Source organism: Neomonachus schauinslandi, chromosome 2 (genome assembly GCF_002201575.2).
Source record: "Neomonachus schauinslandi chromosome 2, ASM220157v2, whole genome shotgun sequence".
Lineage (NCBI taxonomy): Eukaryota > Metazoa > Chordata > Mammalia > Carnivora > Phocidae > Neomonachus > Neomonachus schauinslandi.
In genome coordinates, this window is record NC_058404.1 from 201,532,207 (window position 1) to 201,556,499 (window position 24,293).

Here is a 24,293-nt window from a genome sequence, read left to right on the forward strand (position 1 = left end):
TGATCTGAGGCCTCCTCATCTGAGGCCAGCCTGGTCTGAGGCCTCCCTGTTTGAGGCCTCCCCGTCTGAGGCCTCCCCGTCCGAGGCCAGCCTGGTCTGAGGCCTCCCCGTCCGAGGCCTCCCTGTCCCTGGAGCCCCTTGCATACCACCTAGGCCTTTGCAGCCAGCCAGGGACGGCAGAGGATGCCACCACCCCGAGAGCTGCCGGCCCTCACCGCTCCCAGCCCCTCATCTGGCCGCTGGGCTCCTGGCCCCTGCTGGAGGTGGGGACAGGGAAGGAAGACACACCTGAACTTAAGGGACAGTAAGCTGGAGGAGCTGTCGGAGCCATCGTCCTGGAAGCGGCCTTCGTAGGAGCACTGGTTATACGGTAAGTACAGAGGGGTGGACTTAGCAGACGGTGACAGGGACGCCTCGGTCTGGGACGTGGAGGGCCCCGGCTGCTGGCCGTCCGGGAGTTTGCCATCACAGGACTCGGGGACCTTGGCCAGAATCCTATCAATGGCTAGGTAATAGGGCCAGTCGGGCGGGACGGACTCGCTATCTGTCATGCATTTTAATTTCCTGAAACGAGAGACACAAGAGCCAAGGGTGAGAAACGGAGCTGCTCCCGGCCTGTCCTGCCTGGCCCTCGGCTGAGGGGTGCTTGGGGCTGCTGGGGCCCCGGGGAACCACTCTTGGCCAGACAGCCTCTCCAGAAAAACTGGCCAGGCTCCAGGGCCAAGGTGACACGAGACTTGGAAAGAAGTCGGGCTGGGGACCTACCCCACGGTGGGTGCCAGAAGCACGCGGCCCAAACGTGAATAAGGTCATCTGTGAGTGGTGGGGCCCTGGGCTGTGTTTTACTGTTTCTGTCCTTGCTGGTCTGTACTTTCTAAACTCCCTACAAGGAACAGATACTGCTTTTAAGTAAGTTAACCAGCAATAATAAAATAAACATAGAAATAAAATATTATTACAAGTATCATATAATGCAAATATAAGAAGTCATAATATAAGAAATCTGTTTTTCTAAAGAGAACGCCTTAGAAGCTAGAACCACAGGAGTTCAGGGCACAGGCTTTAGCGTCCAACAGATCTGAGCTGTGTCTCATCTCCACCACTTTGCTATGTGACCTTGGACAGGTTCATTAACCTCTCTGAGCCTCCATTTTCACATCAATAAAATGGGATGAGCAAAGTAAACTCCTCACAAGCTTTAGGGATAATTTAATAAGACAAAGCCCAGTTCCTGGCAAACAGCAAACTGACCAGATAACATTCTTGGCTGAAGGTACCAGGAGGCAGCAGGATCCCTACTTAGACTCCGAGGCCATGGGTATGCACAGCACAGCTTTGCCCACCATGGGTGGGGACCCCACCCAGCCCTGCGTCCTGCCCTTCCCTGCAGACAGGCCTTGTAGGGCCCTGGGCCTTGGCTGAATTCTGGGGGCTCAGGGATGAGAGACATGGCTGCAGGAGAGCTGGGAAGCCCTGGCCAGGCCAGGAAGGAGGCCACAACTCAGGGGGGGATGTTGCTGTCTGCCCCATCAGATCCAGCCTTAGTCTGTGGCCCCCACATTCCTGCCCCATGCTCTTCCCAAGTAGGGAGGCCCTCAAGCTATAAGAGATTCCTGTGGCCAGATGGCTCCTGCCTCCTGATGTGGGGCTCCTGCCAGCATGGGCCCCTGGTCACACTGGTCACTGGAAACACTCAGCTGACCATCAGAATGAGTTGCCTTCAGCAAACGGGCCCACCTGGATGGCAAGGGGGTCTGTGGCTCAGGGCAGCAAGCCAAGGCCAACATCCACCAAGCAGAATGTCCTCAGTAGAAAGCCAGGGACAGGCCACAGAGGGAAAGGCATGGCCGCTCCGTCTTCCGACGCCAGAGCCATCCATCACCCTGGAGGCCTGCACAGATTCCAGGTGCAGGAAGTAGAGGACTGTGCCTGGGGCCCACACTCAGCCTCTGCCTAGCCTCCCTCCAGCCCCTCCAGAGGCCCCCCTGTGCTTGTTCTGACCACTCAAGCCAGGCTACTCCTTGGAGAAATGAGGGAAGGCCTGGCTCTGGCACAGGAGACCCCGGTAGGGTATTCCAAGAGACCATGCTCCATGGAACCCGGCTACCCCCTCAGGCTTCCTTAGCCTGACAACCCTAATATGTAAAGAGCTACAGTGAAAAAATAAGAAAAGACTTTGCTGTGGGAGGCTTTCTGGGTGTGGGTGGGGGGAAACAGATAAAGAACTAGTCAACCCATGAAAGCATCAGCCTGTTAAAGGCTGTGTGGCCTTGGGCAAGTCCCTCCTCTGCTCTAGGCCTCAGTTTCCCCCTCAGGGAATGGGAAATTGAAGTGTTGTATACGTGTGCAGTCCTTCCCCCCAGCAGCAGACTGCAGCGTCTGGAGTGAGCCCTGCCGGAGGGCCCAGGCCCCTGCTCTGCTGCATCCTCCTCTCCTATGGCCTCCTTGGCCCACATCCCCTACCTCCGGGAATGGAACAGAACACCTCCCCTGGGACTCTGAAGAAGGCTCTCAGGATAAATAATGAATAACTCGGCCAGACACCGATCAGAGCCCATGAATTACTGAGTCAGATGGGCAGCCCCCTCACCAGGCACAGAGGGACGCGCCGTGTGCGAGGAGGAGGGGGTAACGGGGACACACACGTCTACAGACAACTCAGCCCTCACATCACGAGTTGGTGGCTGGAACTGAACATTGTTTATGTTGTGAATGAGGCCTTCACGCCCTTAGTGGCTGCCTCCCTTCTGGCCCCTGGGCCTGCCTGGGAGCTGGGGCTGCGGGTGGAGATGGGCCTTCAGGCAGGTGCAGGCTCTGGAACTACTCCTCCAAGGGCCAGAAAAACAGCCGACGGGGTGTCAGGGGCCCTGCGAGCCTCTGCATGTCTCCAGGCCCCAGACAGGCTGGGAGCTGCAGGCCGGGAGGGTCCTCTCAAGGTGCCCAGGGCAAGGCTGCAGGCCCTGTCTACACCCAGCCCTGACTGCACCTCTGGCCCCTGCTCACGGCAGCCACTAGGGCAGGCGGAGGCGGCCGGGGCTGGGAGCCGCTGGGCACCTGCACGTGCCCCGGGGACAGCGCCCCTTTCGGGGACATTGACAGGCCCACCCCTGCCAGTATGCCCTATGGCCCCCCCACTCTCACTGCTGCTCTTCCCCCCATGGCCCCCCGCTCCGGGGCGACCTGCCCCCCAGCAAGACCCTAGCCTGACCACGACCCTAGCGCTGCCAGTGACCCTCGCCATGCCCATGACCCGCTCCACACTTGTGACCTTGGCCACGCCCAGGACCCTCTGCACACAGTGACCGTCTGCAGACAGGCCTGGCTGCCACACAGCCCGAGGTGCTGGGCCTGGGGGGCTGTAGCTGGCTCCCCACCCAGGTACCAGAGCTCCCCCGCCTGGGAACCCCCTCCGCGGCCCCCCTCAGGCTGCCAGGGCAGGGTGGCCACAGTGGGAGGGTGGAGGCAGATGGGGGGCCAGGCCTGGTCCCCACTGCTTCGTTCCACAAACAAGGCCCCTCCCACGAGTGGGGGCCTGCTGGGCGCTGCAACATCAGCCCCGCCACACACCCCGCTCCCTGCCCGTGGCCCGCGCCGCCCGCGCTCACAACTGGGCTCGGTGGCTGCCGGAAAGGACAGAGCGTCAGCACCAGGCGGGACTTGCAGGCCTGGGAGCTGAGCCTCCTTCTCACCCCTGGCCTCAGTTTCCCTGCTTAGCGAAGCCACGCCTGGGCGGCCGGCCCGCAGTCTCCCGGCTGGCGGGAGGGCACGTGGAGGCCGAGTGGGAGCCGCCTGCAGGTGGCACCCAGGGCAGGGCCCGGGGGAGGGTGCTGACCGCCCCGGCCACCTCGCTGGGCCTCAGCTCCCCCGCTTCCGTGGCGGGAGGCAGCACAGACGGTCTGTGCAGGCCCCATCTCGCGGCCGGGCTCTGCCCACGCAGGCCTCCTGACTCAGCTCCGAGGGGGCTGCAGCAGCCCCCGCAGCCCGGGCGCAGCCGGCCGCTGAGCGGGCGTGGGGGCTGTGCGGGGCGTGGGGGCACGCGGCTCGCGGCTCGCGGAGCCCACCTGTACTGGAAGGTCATGTTGGTGATCTTGATCTTGATCTCCTCGCCCAGCCGGCGCTCCCCGGTCATCTCCAGCAGCTTGCTGGCCATCTTCTCGTACACCTTGGCGTTGCGCTTGGTCTGCTTCAGCTCGTCGAAGAACTCCTCCCAGACGAGCATGAGGCCACGCATCTCCGCGTCCGTCCAGTTGCGGGCGCGCCGGTGCTTCTCTGTCTGAGGGGACACGAGGTAGCTGGGCACCTCGGCCGCAGCCATGCTGGAGGCACCTGTGGGGTCGAAAGAACGTGCTCAGGCGGGGCCTGCAGCCTGCGCACCAGGGCGGGAGCCCCACTCCTGGAAGGCAGCTCCGCGCTCAAAATGGGGCCTACATCTGACAGGCAGGAATTTAGTTAAAAGCTTTTAAACGGGAAACGTCATTTTGATGTCACGTTTCCATAGCAACAGAGCAACTGCATAAAGCTACAACAACAGAAACCTTTTAACTGAAAGCGCAGGAATCAGGGCTGCCCTGACGGGCCATCAATACGGCAGCGAGCCGGCCAGACCCAAAACCGGCGGCCCGGGAGCCCGCCCCGACCCATCAGGAGCCTGGTGCGCGCTGGGCTCGCGGGGCTCCCGAGGGCGGGGGTCCAGGCCGCGGCCCCCACCTCAGCCCTGCCCCACTCACACAGGCCAGGGACCCAGGGGAGCCCAAGATGGGGAGTCGGGGGGCAAATGAAGAGGGAGAGGCGGAGACGGAGAGGAGGGTGGGCAGCGAGGGGTGAGGGTGCAGAGGCGGACGCCCCCGGGGACCCACAGCAACCCTCGCCTACCCAGGACATGCTCCACACACAGCATGTCCCTGGCCACGTGCTCACATGGATGGGAAATGCACGGATGCCAGGCTGGGCAGGATGGCCCGTCTCCCTCCTTGAAGGTAGGACCGGTTGCCGGCCTGAGTGACGTGGGGAGAGCGGAGAAGCCGGGGCAGTTCTTGAGGCCAGAGTGCAGCAGGCAGCAGGCGGGCAGTGTTCATCTGTCCCTCCCACCCTGGGCAGCCCCAGCACAGCCCCAACCTAACCCTGCTCAGCACCATCTGTACTCGACCTGCTTCCCACCAGGCGGTGGCATGCTCCTTGCATCCCCAGTACCTCACAGAAAAGGGTTTGCTAAAGGCTTGCTGAATAACGAAATGAACAAATGAAGGGACCAATCTTAAGTAGCTCCTCCCTTCCCAATAGATCACCTAGACTCTGCCTTTGGACTTAGCCGGCAAACTCCTAATCATTCTTCAAAGCCCTATTCTGACATCACCTCCTCTCTGAAGTCTTCCTACTCCATTTCGGTCCTTCCCTTTTTCCCTCATGCTGATTGGCCCTACCTTGAGCCAGGCCATTTTATTTTCTACTCTAGTTGTGTGACCCCGGGTTCAGAACATTTGCAAAAGTGAGAAAATAAGAATTCGAGGGGCGCCTGGGTGGCTCAGTTGTTAAGCTCTGCCTTCGGCTCCGGTCATGATCCCAGGGTCCTGGGATCGAGCCCCGCATCGGGCTCCCTGCTCAGCGGGAAGCCTGCTTCTCCCTCTCCCACTCCCCCTGCTTGTGTTCCCTCTCTCGCTGTGTCTCTCTCTGTCAAATCAATAAATAAAATCTTTAAAAACAAAAAAAAGAATTCAAGTATTCTCCAAACACCGGGCACTGTTTTAAGAGTCTTCCACTTTGATCCTCGTGGTTACTCCCATTTTACACATGAAAAGCCCAAGGGGTGGAGAGGTGAGGTCAGCCTGTGGGCAAGGGGCTGGCTGGGAGCTGAGTCAGCAGTGCTGTGTGGCCTCCTGAAGGAGCATAGGCTCAGGCTCCCGGTAAAAGACACCTGTCACCCCTCCTGTGCCCGTGGTCCTGGGCGGGGCACACAGGATGAAGCCAGTGCAAACTGCTGTGTGCTGGACAATCTCCCCACCGTTTCCTGGGGTCTCCTGGGAGGCCCCCCAGTGCTGACAAGGTGGCTGCTGCCTGTGGCAGGGGTCCTTGGCCGTGGGACCCTCACCCTCCCTCAGCGGGTCTCTACCAGGGCTTGGAGGAGGCTCATCCCGACATCTCGAGGGCCAGGGCCACGGACTGCTAGCGCCGGCGGGGCTGGAAGGGCACACCGCAGGACGAAAGTGAGCTCTGCACCGCGACACAGGGGGACGGGCCTGGCTCACCAGGAAGGCAGAGGGCACCGCCGGAAAGAACCAGGCTCGCAGTGGCAGAAGGCCCGCTTGCGGGAACACAAAGGGGAGCCGGCAGTGAGACAGGGTGACCATCCCTGGGGGAGTGCAGGGGGTGGTAGGTAGGCTGAGAGCCAGGCTGGGGATGGGCTGCGGTGCCCCCTCGGGGCTGGCCAGCCAACGTCAGCAGGAGGGCCAGCCAGGGCAGGAGACCAGGGCCATGGAACCCATGAGGACTATGGACAGAAAGGGCCACCTAAAGGCATCAGCATTCAAAATTAAAAGATAAAACTCCAGTGGTTTTATCTGGAGGAGCCCACTGCACCTGCTGGACAGGGCCCGGCCCTGCTCCCTAGGCGCAGGCGCCCAGAAAGGCTCGGTGTCCACGGGCCGTCAGTGAGGCTGCCTGGCATTCGTGGGTTTCTGCCGGTGGCCTAAACCCGGGGGAGGGACTCCCGAAGTCCAGGCTGAAAATCACCACGGTTAACAGAGGTCCTCCTCAGACCTGCCCACGCGCCCAAGAGCTGAGGTTGGAATGGGGAGCTGTCTGTCAGGTGGAAGGACGGGAGGTGCCCCGGATGGGGTGGGTGTGCTGGGGTCAGAACTGGAAGTGCAGTGGGCGGGGGCAGCAGGGGCCTCTACCCCGCCTTCAGTGGGTTCTTGGGTTGAGGTCTGCATCCTTTCTCTCCAGGCCTCAGGGGTCACCTGGGGGCACAGGGACACCACCACCTGGCCAGGCACACCTCCCAGGAAGGCTCAGGGCGGCTGTACCCTCCAGGAAGCCCCCAGTGCTCAGGCAAAGGCTCTCAGGACCCCTTGAGGGCTTTCCCCAGCACAGCTCCAAGAGCTGAGCAGGGCTGCCTCCCAGCACCTCCCAGGGCAGGGGGAGGCAGACAGAGCATGGCTGTGGAGCTGCAGGCCTGGCTGGGGACAGTGAAGACGCGTCAGGACAGTTGCTGCCCCAGGGCCCCCAGGCTGCAGGCCAGCTGGTCCCACTGCCTCCAAGGGGCAGCTGCCGGCCTGCAGGCGTCACTCTGTGCTCAGGGCTCTGGCAAACCGTGGCCCCAGAGGAGGGCTCTGTACCTCCTCCTTCCCCTCCAGCCAGTGCGTCCAGGGGAGTCAGGACAAAAGGCTGGATGCCCAATGTCTTTGCAGGTTTCAGTGGGCACTGGAAGCCCCCAGAGAAGGGAGTCCTGGGGGAGCTTCTGGGAGCAGAGCCCTCCGGTGGGGCCTCCAAGGAAAAGCCCTGGCTAGGTGGGCGGCCCTGTCTGTCCTTGCTGGGGAGGGGCTCCATACCTTGGCACAGCTGCATGGCCTGCTGGGACCCTCAGTCTCCGAGGGATGGGGAGGCAGAGGGCCGGGGACTGGGTATCCGGCAGGACCTGCAGGGAGAGGGGGTAGTCAAGCCCCGGCAGGAGGCCAGGGGCACCTTGTGCGGCCACGCCCTGTAGGCCTCCGTCTCGCCGTGAACGGACACTCGATCTGAGATACTTGGCTGTGCCAGCCCTGCCCGGCCACGCGGGCCAGCATGGGGGCCCAGGGTAGGAAGCAGGCGTGCCTGTGAAGGGCCTCTGGCAGCAGGCAGGGGTCGATGCCAGTGAGCTGAGCCTATCACGGTGGGCGGTCGAGCTGAGCAGTGCGAACTCTCCATCCTGGGCAAAGGCAGGAAAGCACGTGGAAGGTGGCGACAGTATGGCAGGGGTGGCAGGGTGGAGCCCCGGGAGGGGGGGCCAGAGGGGGGGCTGTCCCGGTGGAATGGGGCGACGATCGTCCCAGGGTGGCCGGCTCACAGTGGAAGGAAGCTCCAAGCTGCGGCCCAGCGCTGTGTGGATGGGTGGGTGCGTGGGCGGGGGGGGGGGCTGCAAGCCCAGCTCACCAGGCCAGCACCACTGCCCTTTTCCCTACATCCCTGGGGAGCCCAGACCCTTACCTGCCAGCCCTCTGCCTCGGTGGGTCCCCTGGGCCCACCCACACCTCTAGTGCCCCTCAGGCCTATGAGCCCCAGGCTCCCTAGAGGACGTGGCCAGCAGGGAGACGGCCGTTGGGAGTGGCCTCCAGGTTTCCTGCTTGGGAAGCTGGTGAGGAAGCGCCGTCCAAGCAGATGTTAAGGTCCCCAAAGCAGTGAAAACTGCAGGACATGCTCATGGCTTCCCATGAGCTTCCCTCACCAAAGGAGTCTTGGTGATGCCACAAAGCAGGCCCACGTCTGTGCCCACGTCTGTGCCCACAGGCCCAGGCAGAATGCTTCATCCAGCGGTGCTGAGTATGGCCAGGCTGCCTGCGGGGCGAGGTCGGCCGCCTCCAACACACCCAGCAGGGCTGCAGAGGCTTCTTCTGAAGAACAGCGGGGTCTCACCCTCTACGGAGGGCAAGCAGGGTATGGGCAGCAGCAAAGCCCACTCACGCCAGGGGCCCTGGGACCCTTCTTTCTAGAAAGAACAGGTAGGCCAGGTGTGCTCAGGTGCACCAGGCAGGGTCTGGCTGTCCATGCTTGGACCAAGAAGGGGGATAGAGCCTTGGAAGCTGGGAGGGACCATCAGAGGCCTCGGAATTATATCACAGAGCAGACAAATTTGGGGAGCTGAAGTCGCCCCCATCAAATGTTGACAGGAACTGAAATGAGACCCCAGCCGCAGCAGACAAACGCCCCACCGTGGTCCCAGTACAGGGCAAGGGGTGCTCTGGCTCCTGAGGGCAGGGGCGCAGGGCCGCCACAGAATCCGGGGGAGGTCCGCACGCTCAGTCGCACTGCTCCCCCAAGGGCAGGGACTAAGCTGCCGTGTCCTCTGTCTGGCACCCGCCGTGGTGTGGGCTCTGGGGCCGCCCTGTCGACGGGCGGGAACCCACCGGACTGCAGTGGACGCGGTCGCGGTACCCTGCCAGAGCAGCCCGCTGCCTGGGGGTGTGGCCCGGGCTACAACACCCACCACCACGGCTCACAAGCAGGAGCCCGCCCAGAGCTAAGAAGCACGGCGCCCCATTCAGCGGAGGAGGCAAGACTTCGGGGAGCCGTGAGGACTTCAAGCAGAATGACTTCGAAACTCAGATGGATAGGCCAGGAGCCCGGGAGCCCAGGAGCCGGCGGGGCCCCGAGGGGAGCTCAGCAGCCAGGTGCCAGCCCACATGAGCACTCCAGCGCCGCCCCGGCCCTCACCTCCCCGCAGGGCCCCAGACACACGTGGAGCCAGAGACTCAACGCCCAAGCCACGTGGCCCTGGCACAACCAGATCGTAACGTCGCAAGCAGCTCATGTCTGCGGGGCCCACCTGGGACGCACCTGGCCCGCTCTCCCCCCAGCGCGGGCCCGCGTCCCCGGCAGGGCTTCCCCGCGAGCAAGCATGCCTCGTACCAGCAGCATGGGGTGTCATTTCCCTTTAATTCAGATACACAACGTTTGCAGCAGTTTAAAAACTTAAATACACGTTGCATGTCAGTCCTTCCCTCTCCTCTTGGCAGCGGACAGTCAGGTCCGGGCCAGGGCTCCGGGACGTGCCCCTCACGGCCTTGCTGGCCCCCGCGTGGGGTGGCGGTGGCAGGCGGCACAGCAGGAGCACGTGGCCTGCCGACAGACACTCGGCCGCAGTGCCCAGGAGGGAGTGTGCACAGGTGGCCCCACTCAGAGCCCAACCACGTGCAGCAGGTCCACAAGGGCCACCATCCTCCAGCGCCGGCGGTCACCACCCTGTTTGCACAGGGAAACGGCAGTGACTGTCCAGGGCCAGGTGCTCCCAGAGGCACTCGGGGCAGGGGAAGAGGGTTCCTTCAGCTGCATTAAAAGTGACAGGTGCGTGGGGGAAAGTCACCCCTGAACCTTCCAGGCCGGCAGCACCAGCAGTCCTCCTGAGCTCTCCAGCAAGGCCGCTCCCCTGCTGCTGCCCCCTGCCCCCCACACAGAACCATCCCACGGTCACATGGCTAGCAGCCGTGGCTTCGAGGGCTCACTGGAGAGGGAAGGACACAACACAGAGTGAGGACGTATGCTCGGAAGGATGCTCCCAGTATCCAGAGGAAATGAATCCCACTTCCCGGAAATGCCAGAGAACCCCGCCCCCTGCAGCCCCCGCGGCAGAAGGAAGCTTTGTCTACAGGACGGCCAAGGGCAGTTCTTGCTGGTCAGAGTCTGTTCCAACAAAACCCACAAAAAGGGCTCGCTGCAGCTCCCGGGAGAAGCCGCCCCGGGGCCCTGGGGACTTGGAAGTGACACCGGCAATGGGGGGGCCTGGGTGCGGTTGGGGGTCCTCTAAGAGGCAGGGCCTTCTGGTGCTACATTCTGGGTGTCTGGAGGGGTCAGCCGCATTCATCCTCTGGAAAAGATCCATTTGCTGGCAAAAATAGGGTGGAGGAGCGGGTACGGGCAGCCCTCAGCAGGGCAACAGGGAAGGGAGGCACGTTTCTGGGGAAGGCACGTGCATCACCCTGGTTTCACTCAAGTCTGTGCTCAAAGTGTCGGCAGCAGAACAACCCCCCCTCTGCAAACAAACCTGCCAAATTAGCATTTTCAACAACGTTTGGATTGATGATATGACTGCTGCTTGCCACAGACTTCTAGGAACTTGATAGTCTTTTAATTCTTTGTGCAGAGAGCTGGCAAGGTGGATGGACCCTTTTCTCAGTAGGATTTTAATGAGCAATGACACAGTTCCTAGACGTCTCTGCCATGCAGCCGACTCCCCGTGGCACGGCTAAGAAAAGCCGACTTCTGCAAAGAACTGACGTGGCCATTCTTGGTAGCCTTGCGTATTTGCATACTGAGATATACGTGTAATTATAGATCTGCGCATAGGCACACACACATCTACTCTCCCTGGCTAAAGGACTTCACTCACCAACTCCTATCCATCTCCGAGCACACAGGCCAGTCTTTGGGTCAGCGCCTACGGCCAGAGCTGGGCTCCAGGCCCCCTTGTTAAGACCGACTATTTCGGGTCGATGGCAAACAAGGGAAGACCAATGACACTTGCAGGTGAGCCCAGTGATATGGATACTAAGGGGAACGGTTCCAAACCTCACATTCACAGTGTTACTTCCTACAGATATAAACTCCTCAGCAGGAAGAGCATGTGGCCCGGGGTGCTCAGAGCCACGGAGGTGACGGCGGGGGGACGGAGCACTTTCCTGCGCTCACAAACATGCTAGCAGGCTTTTTATGGGAAACGGCAGGATGAGAAATGGGAGCCCAGCGAGGGTGGGGGACAATGGTGACTTACTTTCCGTTAAGGTTCCCTTCTGGTCCTGCCCAGACATGGGACCCATTTCTACCACTCACGCCCTGGCTCAGTGGGGCCTCAGCGGGGGCTGGCGGGAAAACCCTGCACCCCAGGAGGTCCCAAACCGCTGCAGCAGGAAAGGGCAGGAAGGAAATGGCAGCTCTGGGGCAGGGGGTCAGCTCGGGGGTCTCCAGGCAGTTTGGTGTGAGCCCTGCAGGCCTGTGTGCACTGCAGTGGGATGTCAGGCCCGTACTGGCCAGACGTCAGGGTAACTAACCAGGCACCAAAACTCCTTCTTTGCAGACTCTGGAAAGGACTTCAAAGTTATCTTCACTTACCACATGAAATACCCAAAATGCTGCCTGCGCTTGAACTCATGACCAAACTGACCAGCATGGCAGCATCACGTGACCGGCCCACCTCCGGGGGCCAAGAAGGCTGAGTGCCTGCCAGCATCGTCAGACAGCAAGCACGGCCCCATTCGTAGGCACGCCACAGGCTTTGCCCAGCAGGGGTCAACCCAAACGTCCAGGCCTCGTCTGCACTGGACGGTTTGGCTACTTTGGGGCTGGAAACAGCTGGTCCGGTGGCCTGGGTCTAGGGTAGAAGCAGCGGCTCTGGGGGCCACAGGCTGGCCAGTCGCTGCCCAGTCCTGTCCTGTCCTGCCCCCTCCAATCGAGCCCCATCATGGGTCCAGTGGGCACAGATCCGCACCCTCCCGAAAGGAGGCCCAGTGTATGGGTTGAGCAGGAAAGGAGACGGAGGAGGTGCTGGGGTCCTTCTCTAATGGCTGCCAAGACACAGAGCTTTGCTCTTGATGAAGAGAGGTGCAGACAAAGGTAACTCTATTACATGCCTGGGCCCTAACACAGCAGAGAAACCACATGGGAAGACCCCAACAGCGGCTAGTCGGCCCCTGGGCAGACTGTAGCCCACACTCTGCTCGGGACAGGACCGTAGGACAGCCGGGCCGGCGTCGCTGGACACGGCAGACTGCCGCGACCAGGGGGGCCGGCCTTGTCAGTGCGGTGCCGGTGGTCCTTCACTGGGGAGTGAAAGCTTTAGAGCGGTCCGTGCAGGAGGAGGAGGGTGCTGCGGGCGGCCCAGAGAGGCCCCGCCCGTGCACGGGACAGGGGAGCGGGCACCTTCCAATCCTCAGAGGGGCTGTGTGAATTCCTGACCAAACACCTGAACGTTAAACATCCCTAAATTCTTATCAGATGGGGACGCCTGAGAAAGAGTGCAGTGCACCACAGACGTCACCGGCGTGTCAATAAGACAGACAGGTGCCCGGTGGGAGAAGCTCAGGACAGAGAGCAGGGGGCGGCCGGGACAGGACCGGCTCGGGGGGCTTCTGCAGGCGCTGTCGCATGCGGCACAGACTTGGCAATGCACATACTTTACACGGGCATAGAAAGTTACCTTAAAATTAATCTCTTTACTGATATAATTAAACTTTAAATCCTGAGAAGAAAACAGAGAAAGGGAAGTGTGGCTCTGGGTGTCGCATTCCCAGCACCCCCGACCCGCACACCCCACGGCATTCCCATCGGGGGGCTGGGCATGGCCCTGACCCCCAGGCCAGAGCCCTGGGGAGCGCTCCCGAAAGCCTGCCGGCGCCACCTTCTGCCTGTGGGACAGCAGAGAGGCCCGTGGCCAACCTGCAAGACCGAGGACTCCGTCCCAGACGCAAGAGCAGCTGTAGCCTGGTGGCCGCGGGCAGGTGGGCGCTAAGAGGACGGGAACAGCCGGCTGGCTGGCGTTTCGCACTAGCTGCAGCACAGAGGGTTAGTGACCAGCGGCTCCTGCCCTCCGCAAGGACTCAGGCTCAACCCCACGTTCCTGCGTGTGGTCCCTGCACGCAGCCTCCCTGCCACAGAGCTCCTCTGCCACAGGCAGAGCCGGACACCACCTGCTCGGCCACGGCGCGACTCAAGGGGAGGCCTGGGTGCGGAGCCACGCCGGCGTGGGCAGGCCCCCCCGGCTCTGGTGCCGCTGCCCCGTGGGCACTCAGCACGTGGCGACCTTGTGGACGTTCCGCAAACAAGTCAGCAATCGATGATATGGGTTTCCTGGTGCCGCGACCACCTCGAACACGGACTGGAAGGCCCGGCGGTCCAGCTCCTCTTCTATCTGGTGTCTGTAAAAGTCCGTGGCCACCAGGCAGAAGAGGTTCACGTCCACCTGCTCCAGCTTGCCCATCCTGCTGATGACGTGGGGAAGGCTGGGAGAGGAGTTAAGGGAGCAAGGCTCGAGTGAGGGAAGAGTGGTCCCCCGTGCGTGCCTCTCTGTCCTCACCAGGCTGTCCTCCCCCGACACGTGTCTACAGACGGGCCCGGGGCTGGCGGGGCCCTGAGAGCCGAGGTCGGGGCACCCGGACTGTGCAGCAGCAGCGGCTGCCTCCCAGCTCAGCTCCTGCCGGCCAAGCCGGGCACGGCCAGCGGGCATGGCTGTGCTGGCTGGAAGCCCGGCCCTGGCCAGCAGGGCAGGGGGCGCGGGCAAGCCGGCTGGGGGCGCCCCACAGCGAGGGGGCTCCGCTCCACAGCACTTACCTGGCCTGGCTCCCCGCACAGCACCGGCCGCCGCTGCTCCCACCGGCCCTGCTCCCGCGGGGAGAGGGCACAGCCATGGCCCCCCGGCCGGGCCCTCCCAGGCAAGGCTGAGCGAGGCCTGCCACCAGCACCCGCACAGCCGTCTGCTCAGACGCGCTGGGCTGTCTTGGGGGAAGGCTGCCAGAGGAGAACATCCCCTTTTGGCAGCCAGCATTTTTGGGGTGGGAACTGGATCTTTACTTAAGCCTTTCACCCGAGAGGATGACACAAGGCACAATGGACCAGGAGTAATGAAAAGCAGCGTCAGCCACAGACCCAGCTGCATGGGGCCCGCGGGCGGGCGGGAGGAGGTCCACAGGGACCTGTGGGAGCACCCCTCCTGCTCGCCTCTCCCGGTCAGTGTGGTAAACACCCGCCTTCCTGTTCCCTTACCCACGCTGCACTCTCTCGAGGCTTAAGATAAATGTCATCTGACAGCTGGCTTCCTTGCAAAGGTTAAACTTCCAAAACTTTAACAGAAACATGAACCCAGATGCTAAGAGGAGAGTCTGCAGGCCTGACAAACAGGAGCCACGGCACGCTGGCCTGGACCCGGGAAGGATACACAGCCGAGACCCACGGGCTGGTGGAAGCGCTGATGAAGAAGCAGGAGAGGCTCCACACGGCCATTGCCACCGGGGTCCTCTGGGTGAAGTTGGAGAGGGACAGCATGACCCAGTCCCGGACCATGGATGACTGCCCGGTGGTGTGCAGCGTCTGGAAAACCTGAGAAAGACGAGAGGCTGGGTCAAGGGGTGCTGCTGGCTCCCAAAGGTGAGGAACTGGGCCCACAGGCAAGTCCACTGGGTCAGCACATCCACATGGTAAAAGGCATTCAGTCTGGAAAGTCTGGGTGGGTCCACCTTGGGGGCCTCCCCGGCCGCGTGACCCAGTGCCCTCACCTTGTACACAACGGTGGCCATGAACTGAGGGTATGGCTGCTGGTTGGAGAGAAATTCTCCAATGACTTTGTTCATGACATCCTGGGGTGGGAAGAAGTCGTCTAAAAACTGAGGAAGGATCCGTGCCACCACTCTGGCTTCACAGGGGAACCCTTTCCTGACCCTAAAAGGAGGGGACACAGGTCAGAGTCTGGTCCCACCCTGAGAGGGCCTGGCATCTGAAGCCAGTTGGGACATGCCCTGGGTCCTAGACTGTGACCTGCAAGAGCAAACAGGTGACACCCCTCCCTTGCTGACCTCACCGGGGACCTGCAGATGAATGCACAGACCCAGGGCCCCCACCCCATGGAGGAGGCCGATGACTCAGAGAGGGGTTTCTAAGTCATGTCAAGTAATAAGCAGAAAGGGTTTGATGGTGCCGTCAGAGATTAAAAAAAAAACTCCTAACAACACTGTCCATGACATGTTCGCTTCCGTCCATGTCCAAATGCTCTCTCGAGCTTCCTCTCAGCTCCCCGTTCCGAAACCACAGCACTGCAGTCAGCGAGGACCTTTCTCCTTCCCTGACGGGGGCCCGCACACACTCCTGCTGACGCCCCTCCGCCCCCAAGACTCCGGTCTGCATGCTCCCGTGAGTGCACACAGAAGGGCCGCATGCTGCGGAAAGGCTCCGGAACTGGCCCAGAAACTGGACCCGTGCCCCCTCGCAGGTGTGCTCGGATGCCCGCCTGCAGATGACAGCCGTGGCTGAGCATGTGCAAGGTTGCTGCCCTGGACGATGCCCACGGCTGAACGCGACTTCTGCCAACCTGGCCCCACCCTGGGCGTGTGCGGCACGATCAAGCTGCATGCCTGTCGGCACTCGCTACAATCCTGGTTTGTTTGGTTAGCACTGGGGCACAGGGTCCACGAAGGCGGGGACTCAAGTGTGGGCTCCCCTGCCTGCCACCCGGCTGTGGTCGAGCTTGACGGATCTGTGTGGAACGGAAGAAGGGCTACAAACACTCATTTTAAGTGTCAACACAGAAACAGACTGCAATGCTCGGCTTTCCACAACACCTCATCTGGCCCAAGTGGAAAGACGGACAGCCTTGCCCTGCGCGCTCTTGTGAAAGCCAGACACTTCCTGCTGACCGAGCAGAAGGGACAGGACAGGCAGAGTGGCACACAATGGGCCTCCCAAGGCCACGGACGCATCATGTTGCCTGGGCTGGGACGCCTGGGTCAGAACCCGAGGCCCTGTCCTGGGGAAGGAGCCTGGCAAGGTGCCTAACCCATTTTCCAGAACTGGCAAGCCGAGCCAACTCTGGACACAAGTGCACACAGCGGGGAGAGGCGGGGGTTAATGACAAGCCCTCAGAGGCGCTTTTGTTTATTGTCTAAACCTTTACCATAGTCTACTCAACACTAGTCCCCAGCCGTTGCTAATGCTGCTCAAAGGCTGTGCTCCTCATGGCCCCGGGGGCAGGACCTCGAGGCTTTCCCCTCCCCAAAGGCGGCAGTGTGTGACGGACATCTTTGGGACTGCTCAGAACTCCACACGCAGGACTCGTCTCGTTAACAAGCCCCTCCTGATGCCTCCACACTGAGGGGTGCTGCCCCCCACCTTCACGAGACGGGCAAGGGCTTGGACTGGCCTCAGAGCTGGTCAACCCCAAGCTCCCGGGTGCTGGGGTCCAAGGACTGCCCACCCCCGCAGAGCCCCGAATGAGCTGTATGCGTAGTCAAGACACAAGTGGGAAGCTGGTGGACCACAGGGGCAAGGCTGAGAGGAAAGCAGGTGCATGGGAAGGCAGCTGCTCCTGGCGAGCACCCCAGGGCAGTTGACGGCAAAGCTGGGCTTCGTTGCTTACCTGTCAAAAAGAACAGACACGCGTTCCATAGCCACAATCACTGACTCACTGTCCGGGGCGCCGGGGCTAGGGTCTGAGGTTCTGCCCGGACTGATTTTCTCCTTCCCTGAAACAAATCCTTCTATACGGTTACATGCTTTGAAGACTGTGCCTTGAACGCACACAGGAGTTCAACAAACCCCAAGAGATGATGTGAAACCAGGTGAAGGGAGCTCTCAGCAGCCCAGGGCCCAGCCCAGGTACACAGGGTGCAGTGCTCAGTTCGCAGACCACTTTGCAGTTACAGCAACGTGACCTTGAGCCAGTAACCTCATGCTCCAGGCTCTGGGATCTCCCTCAAGTGCCAGTGAGGCCCTGTGGTCTGCGTCCCGAGAATGAGAATGCTCCTCGCTCACTGAGACGGGAAGAGGCCCGTGCGGCCTGCAGCTTGGCGGCACTGACCTGCCGGGCACGGGTGGGCCTGGGCCCCCGCGGCTCACCTGTGTACATGCAGGTGAGCATCAGGCCCAGGGCGGCCATGGCCCGGTGCGGGCTGTGCACATTCACTCTGTCCACACTCAGCTTGACCAGGGACTCCGCATCCAGGCGGCACAGCTGTTCGCACAGCAGGAGGCGCTCCAGGCCCCGCAGGACGCAGTGGTAGATGATGGACGGGGTGGCTTCCTCACTTCCGGACAGCATCACCCCACACATCTGAGCAAGAAGGAAGACTTGACCCTGCCACCCGCAGGTGACCGTGCGCGCACACCCGCTCCCTGCTCCAGAGGAAGGCGCCCAAGGCCGCTCACCTGTATGATTGACGCAGAGAACTCCGGGCCCACATCCAGGGGATAGTTCTCGATCAGGTAGAAGGCGGTGGCACACATCACCAGCACATGCTGCTGGCTATGAATGTTCACGCAGCTGAAACCATGAGGTAAGGCCCAAGCTGACAGTGTGCGGTGTCCTCATGTCTCAGGGGTCTCAGCCCCCATCCCCACGGAAGGGTGCCCCCCATCACGTGATGTGTGACCCCGCTCTGCCCTGGGCCACACAAAGACCCCCACGCGGCCGCTCGTACTCACTGGGCCACCCCTTTGAGGTTGGACAGGAGGTAGTCGCTGATGACTGGGACGAGCTGCTTGGCCGTCTCATCCAGGAGGTCACACTCCAGCACGTAGAGAGCGCCGTGCAGGGCCCCGACCTTGCTGGGCAGGTGGCTGCTCCTCAGGGTACTCTCCAGCAGCCGGCTGACGGGCTCTGCCACAGCCTTATCCTAGAGCGCAGGCACGGGGAGCAGAAGCTAGCCCACGATGAACGGGGGAGGCCAATGACGGGCTGGCCGCACGCTACAGAGGAAGACCGTGTGCAGCAGGAGCCCCCCCCGCGGGCCCGAGCCGCCCTCCAGAGGCCCGCGCAGCGCAGGTGTCCGGTCCTGGCCATCAGGAGCCTTCCCGGCTCCCCGGCTGTGCCTCCCCCATCCGCGCCAACGCTGTGGTCGGTGCCGACACCCCTTCCTCCTGGGGGTCTGCGGTTTGGGCCGAGCCAGGGAGAGGGGCCTGCGGGACCAGCGCCAGCGAGAGCCCTGCTCCGCGTCTCTAACGAGCTTCCCCAGCAGACGAGACCCCGCACGTGTTGTCACAACGCGCTGCCGGGAACAGAGCGTGTCCCACCTGACTCCCCGGGAGAGGGTGCTGGAAGCTGGCGCCTGCTTCCTCTGGACTTTGTGCCCCCCAACGCCCTCCACCCCGTACCTTTTCCCTTTGCTGATGTCGCTTTGTATGGGTTCACTGGGATAAATCCCGGCCTTGAGTATATATGAATCCTCCCAGCAAAAACCCAGGATGGTCTTGGGGACCCGGGACAGTAGTCTATACTGACTTGGACTAAAACGTTACCTGTGTCCTTTTAGCACCCTAGACCTAGTGGGGTGCAGCAGAACGCAAACATTCGTGCACACTCCTCCCTCAGGACTCTCTCCTTTTCAGAGAAGAGGCGGCCGCAGTAAGCAGTGTGGAGGTGGGGGAGACCCCAATGCTCAAGAGCCACCCCACCTGGGAAAGGTGGCTACTGCCGCCTGAGGGTCCCTGCGGGCCGCCTGAGGGCCAATGTGCACACACCAGGGTGACGTGATGCCTTCCTAAGGACTCCCACCCGGGGGGCCAGTCCCCGCCTCTGCAAACACCATCAGGACCTGCTGTGAGGAAGGCATGTTTCCCAACACCATGTAAGTATCTCAGCAGCAGAGGACCAGCTGTGGAGACCCGCGGCCTGCACCAACACGCACACACCTCCACCTTCACGAGGGACGTCTGCGTGCATGTCAGGATGGGGACAGCGTGAACATGCAGCATCTTGCCTTAGGGTCTTCTTTAAATACGACTATTACTTAACTTATTGACAACATATTTGTCTAGGGGGATCTGGGCCTGAGCACAAAAACACAATTACAATGAAAACGAACCCAGCAGCTCAAACCCCCCACCAAGACGAAAGGACCCCTTCAAGTCCAGCTGCTTCCACATGTCTCTCGACACCCAGAGGGCACACACTTCGAAGTGACGTGCTCACGGGGGAAAGCCGACAGACCCGTTGTTCCTGCTCCTCGATGGTGGCACCACGGCCAACGGCCACCCAGGATGGGGGAAACCTGCCCAGGCACTCGGGGTCAGAGGGACAAATTCAACAGGGGGGCATAGCTGGGAAGGGGCGAGAGTCGGCTCCGGGCCACAGACGCGGGCTCACACCTCTGCCACGCCCCACATGAGCTGGTCTCATCCTCCCCTGCGTCGGGCCAGGTGCAAGAGACCTGCCGCGGCACCGGGACACACAGGACTGCGTGGGGATGTGGGGGAGGCAGCCCCACGCGTAGGGCGGATGAAGGAGTTGTCTGCTGCCAACAGGAAGCTGGGCTCCGGAGTCACTGGCAGCGGCTACAGCCCAGGGCACAAGCCAGCTCTGCGCAGCCTGGAGGCCGGTTACTTTCGTCTGGTAGCAGAGCTTCTGCCCCTCACCAGCTAACAAAGGCGGGGCCCGCGCACAAGGGCTTTCATGTGCCCACATCACGTCTGGTGAGCAGGTGCCACGTGGGGACGTATGCGCAGAAAACGGGCGCACGCCGCCCTGGCCGAGTTCTCATCAACTGGATGCAGAGTAAGAAAGAACTCAAAAGTAGGCAGTGTGCCCTCCTGCCAAGAGAAGACCAGAGCACCCAGACCTAGGGAGAGGAGATGCAGGGCGTCTGGAGTAAAACGGCCCCCAGGAGGGAGGCTCGGTCGACAGGAAGCACAGGGGTCTGGGGGGGCCGTGGGAGACTGCGGAGGAGGAGCCAGTCACGTTTCCACCACCCACACCCCTGGCTCCTAGGGGGATGGGTCACCATGATGACCCAGAGCAAAGGGGTACAGGAGCCCCAACCGAGGCTCACCCATGACAGCACGCTTCACGGTGACCCACGGAAAGGCAGGGAGGACCTCCTGCCCACGTCAGACCTTCCAAGGCCGAGGCTACACCCGCGGCATGCAGCCAACACAAGGCGGCCCCCACACCGCCTCTCACTCACCATTCCCAGGACGGCAGCCGCCTTGCAGGTGGCGGGTACCAGGTACTGAATGAGAATCTCGTCTTCTGCAGGGTGCACCCTCCGCAGCTCTGTCAGCGTCAGATACATCATCTCAAACTGGGTGCGTTCGGTGAACAAGTCTGAGACCACTAGGAGCTGGAGACACAGAGCATTCGGATAGGAAGTGAGCAGTAAAGACCAAAATGCATGTGCTAACATCCACCAGACAATGAAATACAGGCATTCACAGGAGTCCTGACCGGGTACATAAGCAGCCCACACCCGGAAACCTACAGTAACAGTGTAAACACACAACGTGAAGAATGACTGGTCGAGTATCTTAAAAATGCCACTGCATCTACACTGCCCACTGAGAGCTGGCGCCTGGATCTCAGTCACGACCGTGGGGCACTGAGAAGATCTCCAAATGCTATTCTGCAAAACGCCAGGCCCCCCTGCAGCGTTGGGGACAGGCTCTCCAAAGCCCTGGAGAGAGAAATGGGCCACTGCTTCAGAAATAAATGCTGGGATGATTCCCTGTCTCCCCAAAATGTTCAGTTCTCTGAGGCTCGCTTCTTCACATGACATCCAGAAATCAACGTCCCCAAGCGTGCAGGCCGGAGCGCGGTTTCTCCTCAGAGGCCCGGGTTCGAAGCCAGCGGGGCTCAGCAAGTCGCCAGCAGCAGCCATGCCGAAGGTGGACGCAGCGGACACCGGCAGGCCTCCCGGGCCTCTCGGGGTCAGAACTGCTTCCGGGGTAACACAGACACTGTGTCTGCCTTTTCACTCCTGTTCTCTTCCGACCATAGGGCAGTGTTTTCTAGAAGTCCTTTGATACCAGACTGAATGCAAAGCAGACCTGAGAATCCAACTCTCTTCTAATAAACCAGTGAAGAGATTTGCAAAAATGTAAAACAAGGCTCTTCTTACTAATTCTTTAAAAAGTGTTATTTTTAAACTAAAAGCATCATTGTTATTTTAGATGAATTAATAAGTAAAAAAAAAAATAAGATCTTTATTACAGGTACTTATAATTTACCGATTTTTGGGGAACAAAAATCAGGCTGTAAACTTCTACTACAAATTAAAAATGAGGTTCTTAAAAATCTCACCTTGACCAGATATCTAATGATCTAAGAATCATAAAAGGTGTGTACTGACAAGAGCCGGGCTCAAAATCACATGCCTGCCGTTACTGGATGGAGGCACGTCGGGGACAGAGAACCAGAGCCCCACACGGCAGAGACTAGCAGACGCTTCCAGCTGGCTGGTCCCCACGGGCAGGAAGCAGGGACGAGGGTCTTGAGCTCCAAACTCTCGCTCACTTCCCACCACGTGATGGTAAAGACGCGAAGATGGCGTCTAATGAGGAATGATTTTTAAACCTCCACGTCTGTGCTCCGGGTTCTGTAAACACTGACAGACCTAACCCTTGCACAAACGCTCTTTGGGGTCCCCAAACGCACAGGAACCCGAGTCCGCAGTCTGAGAACGACCGCCTGCCTCGGAGCTTCTCACAGGGGTGTGGACTCGGGCCTGTCTGTCCAGCTCTCATATAACAAAGCCGACGTTCACGAGATGGGCCCTTGAGAGGGACGTGGGTAAGCAGGGGTCCTTTAGAGCCTTCACACAACGGGACGCCCCCACAGCACGCCTACCGGCCACAGATCAGAAATGTACAAACGGTCCCTCTGTGGCTGGAGAAATACCACTTGGTCCTCCTGCACGTGTGAGCCGCCAAGGGCTCCCTCCCAGGTCCCCAGAGACCTCGAGCTGCGCTGGCGGGCGCGGTGCCCACGCTGCTGCGGGTGCGCACGGCTGTTTGCACTGGCACCGTCACGAGCGCCACATGCCTGCAGGGCAACGGGGAAGGCAGACTTACAGATCGAACCACTTCACTGATCAGGATGATGGGCGTCCTTCGGGCTGACCCTGACGGCAGGATCCAGCGACTGTACAGTTCGAGCAAAAACTGGGAACAGGAGTGGATATCGACCCCAGCCCGGTGCTTCCTGCAGAGCAGACCAGAGGGGCAATCGCCCCACACACAAGATGAGAGGCTCATTCCAAGAGGTACCCAAACAAATCAAATTACTGAGAGGAGAGTTCAAAATGCTTGAAATGAAAGGCAGATGGGAAACCTGGAGTTGACGGGTGATGTGGGTGGTGACGCAGGGGCGGGAACATCGGCCTCCTCCTCTTCCTCTTCCTCCCACTCCTCCTCTCTCAGGGGTGTGATGCTGTTCCCCAGCCACACGGAGTGAATGGACACCTTCAGGAGACAAGGCCCTGGGCTCAGCGCTCAGGGCACAGGCGTGGGTCCGTCCCCTGAGCTGCGACCCCCCAGCTTATTCCTGCTTCTTCTGGAGATGGTGGCAAGGGTGCTGAATAAGAGTCGACCCGTCCACCAGGGCTCCTCCCCACGCTCCCAGTCCACACAGACCACGCTCCCTCTCCACAGCCCCTGTGCTCCCACACGTGTCGGCGTGGGAGTCCTCCAGCACACAACACGGACTTCACCCTCCCAGCCAGCAAGCACCCAACTCCCACACCGCACAAATAGCCATTTCCCCTTTGGATACCACCAGCCGTGGGGGTCCTGGCAGTGGGCCGGCAGGCTGGAGGCAGCTGCCTGAAGGCTGCCATAGACGGAATATGAACCACGAAGCCTCAACGTCATCTTCGGGCCTCAAGAGAGGGCGGCCTCTCTGCTCCCCTCACTCCCTAACAGCCAGTGATGGCTCAGCACAGAGGGACGTGGGAGCCGGCCGGTCTCCGGACAGGACAGGGCAGGGTGGGGTGGGGTCAGGGCTCCGCTCCCGATGGCTGGACGTGAGCACAGATGCTGAAGAAAGGACGCAGCTGGGCAAACGCCTCTGGACCCAGAAGGAGACCAGGTGCCCCCGAGAGCCACAGTTGCTCACTCGCAGCCTGCTCCTCAGAAACCCACTTCTGTAGAAACGACACTGAGCCCCATCACCCTGATTTATCTCAGGGGCAGAAACTTCACTGCAAGGACAGCACGGATAGCCTGGCTGTGTCCCCTTGCGCACAGAAGAATGTCTGAGCAGGAGACAACAGGATGGAGCGGGCCTGGGGGCCCTGCCGCAAAGCTGTGCCCAGAGCCGCTGGGGATGCCCTCAGGACAAACAAGTGTTTCTGACCCCTGCTGTGGCCAATGTCCCCTGAAACAAAAGCTAAAAAGTAAACAGTCCTGCATAACTGCTTTCTAAGTAAACCAGCAAGGTTTGAGAGGACACAGAAGTGGACAGAACGGCCAGCAGGCCGCCCATGGGAGTCCCCTGCACCCAGCACACACATGCTCATGGCTCCAGGAGCCACATCCCTGTCCTCCAGCTCCTCGACCTGCACTATCACATGCGTGACTGTCCTATCTTTCTCACAAGGACACGGAAACACACAGTTCAAAGTGACCCACCCAGGAAGCTGTCGACCTGGCACCCAGAGCTGGCCCATCAGCTGCACTGGGCTATATGACCACACTTCCCTCTGACCTGGCAGCTGGGATGCTGAGCCAAATCCGTGGCCCCCTGGAGCAAGGGCCCTTCTGTGTGTTCACTCCACCCCAGCTGCCCTTGCCTGGCTGTCTGACGCCCCAGACCTAAGCCTGACTCTCAGCATCCTGCTACATTTACACTCACATCCTATGTATACAAGAGACCTTAAATCTTCCTTGGAGTAGAGAATATAAATGAGCACAAATAAAAGAAAAACCCTTAAAAAACGCATGTAATTTTTCTGGACGCAGCCAATGGCCCAAATTCATGGCAGTCAAGAGAGAGCGAGGAAAGCAGGAAGACATGCCCTGGCTGTGTGGCAGCGGGGGGGGGGGGGGGGGGGAGATGCGCCCTTTAAGGGTTTTTCTTTGATTTGTGCTCATTTATATAGCTGCGGGGGCGGGGGGGCGCCGGGGACATAAAAAAAAACAAT

At 60.8% G+C, this 24,293-nt stretch overlaps 2 protein-coding genes across 2 annotated transcripts in view; both read right to left on the reverse strand.

The window, feature by feature from the left end:
• Nucleotides 1-7,560, reverse strand: part of MSANTD1 (Myb/SANT DNA binding domain containing 1) — a 9,765-nt gene extending 2,205 nt beyond the window's left edge. The window contains exons 1-3 of the mRNA XM_021677625.1: nucleotides 7,545-7,560; nucleotides 4,062-4,326; nucleotides 289-564 (exon numbers count right to left, since the gene is read on the reverse strand). Coding sequence (XP_021533300.1) covers nucleotides 289-564; nucleotides 4,062-4,326; nucleotides 7,545-7,560 — 557 coding nt within the window. The remainder of the gene's footprint in view (nucleotides 1-288; nucleotides 565-4,061; nucleotides 4,327-7,544) is intronic.
• A 5,313-nt stretch (nucleotides 7,561-12,873) lies between these two features.
• HTT (huntingtin) overlaps nucleotides 12,874-24,293 on the reverse strand; it is a 138,777-nt gene continuing 127,357 nt past the window's right edge. The window contains 10 exon segments of the mRNA XM_021677709.2: nucleotides 12,874-13,679; nucleotides 14,612-14,772; nucleotides 14,949-15,111; nucleotides 16,802-16,907; nucleotides 17,281-17,494; nucleotides 17,590-17,704; nucleotides 17,866-18,056; nucleotides 20,343-20,498; nucleotides 22,225-22,354; nucleotides 22,484-22,614. Of these exon segments, the coding sequence (XP_021533384.2) occupies nucleotides 13,466-13,679; nucleotides 14,612-14,772; nucleotides 14,949-15,111; nucleotides 16,802-16,907; nucleotides 17,281-17,494; nucleotides 17,590-17,704; nucleotides 17,866-18,056; nucleotides 20,343-20,498; nucleotides 22,225-22,354; nucleotides 22,484-22,614 (1,581 nt within the window). The 3' untranslated portion in view covers nucleotides 12,874-13,465.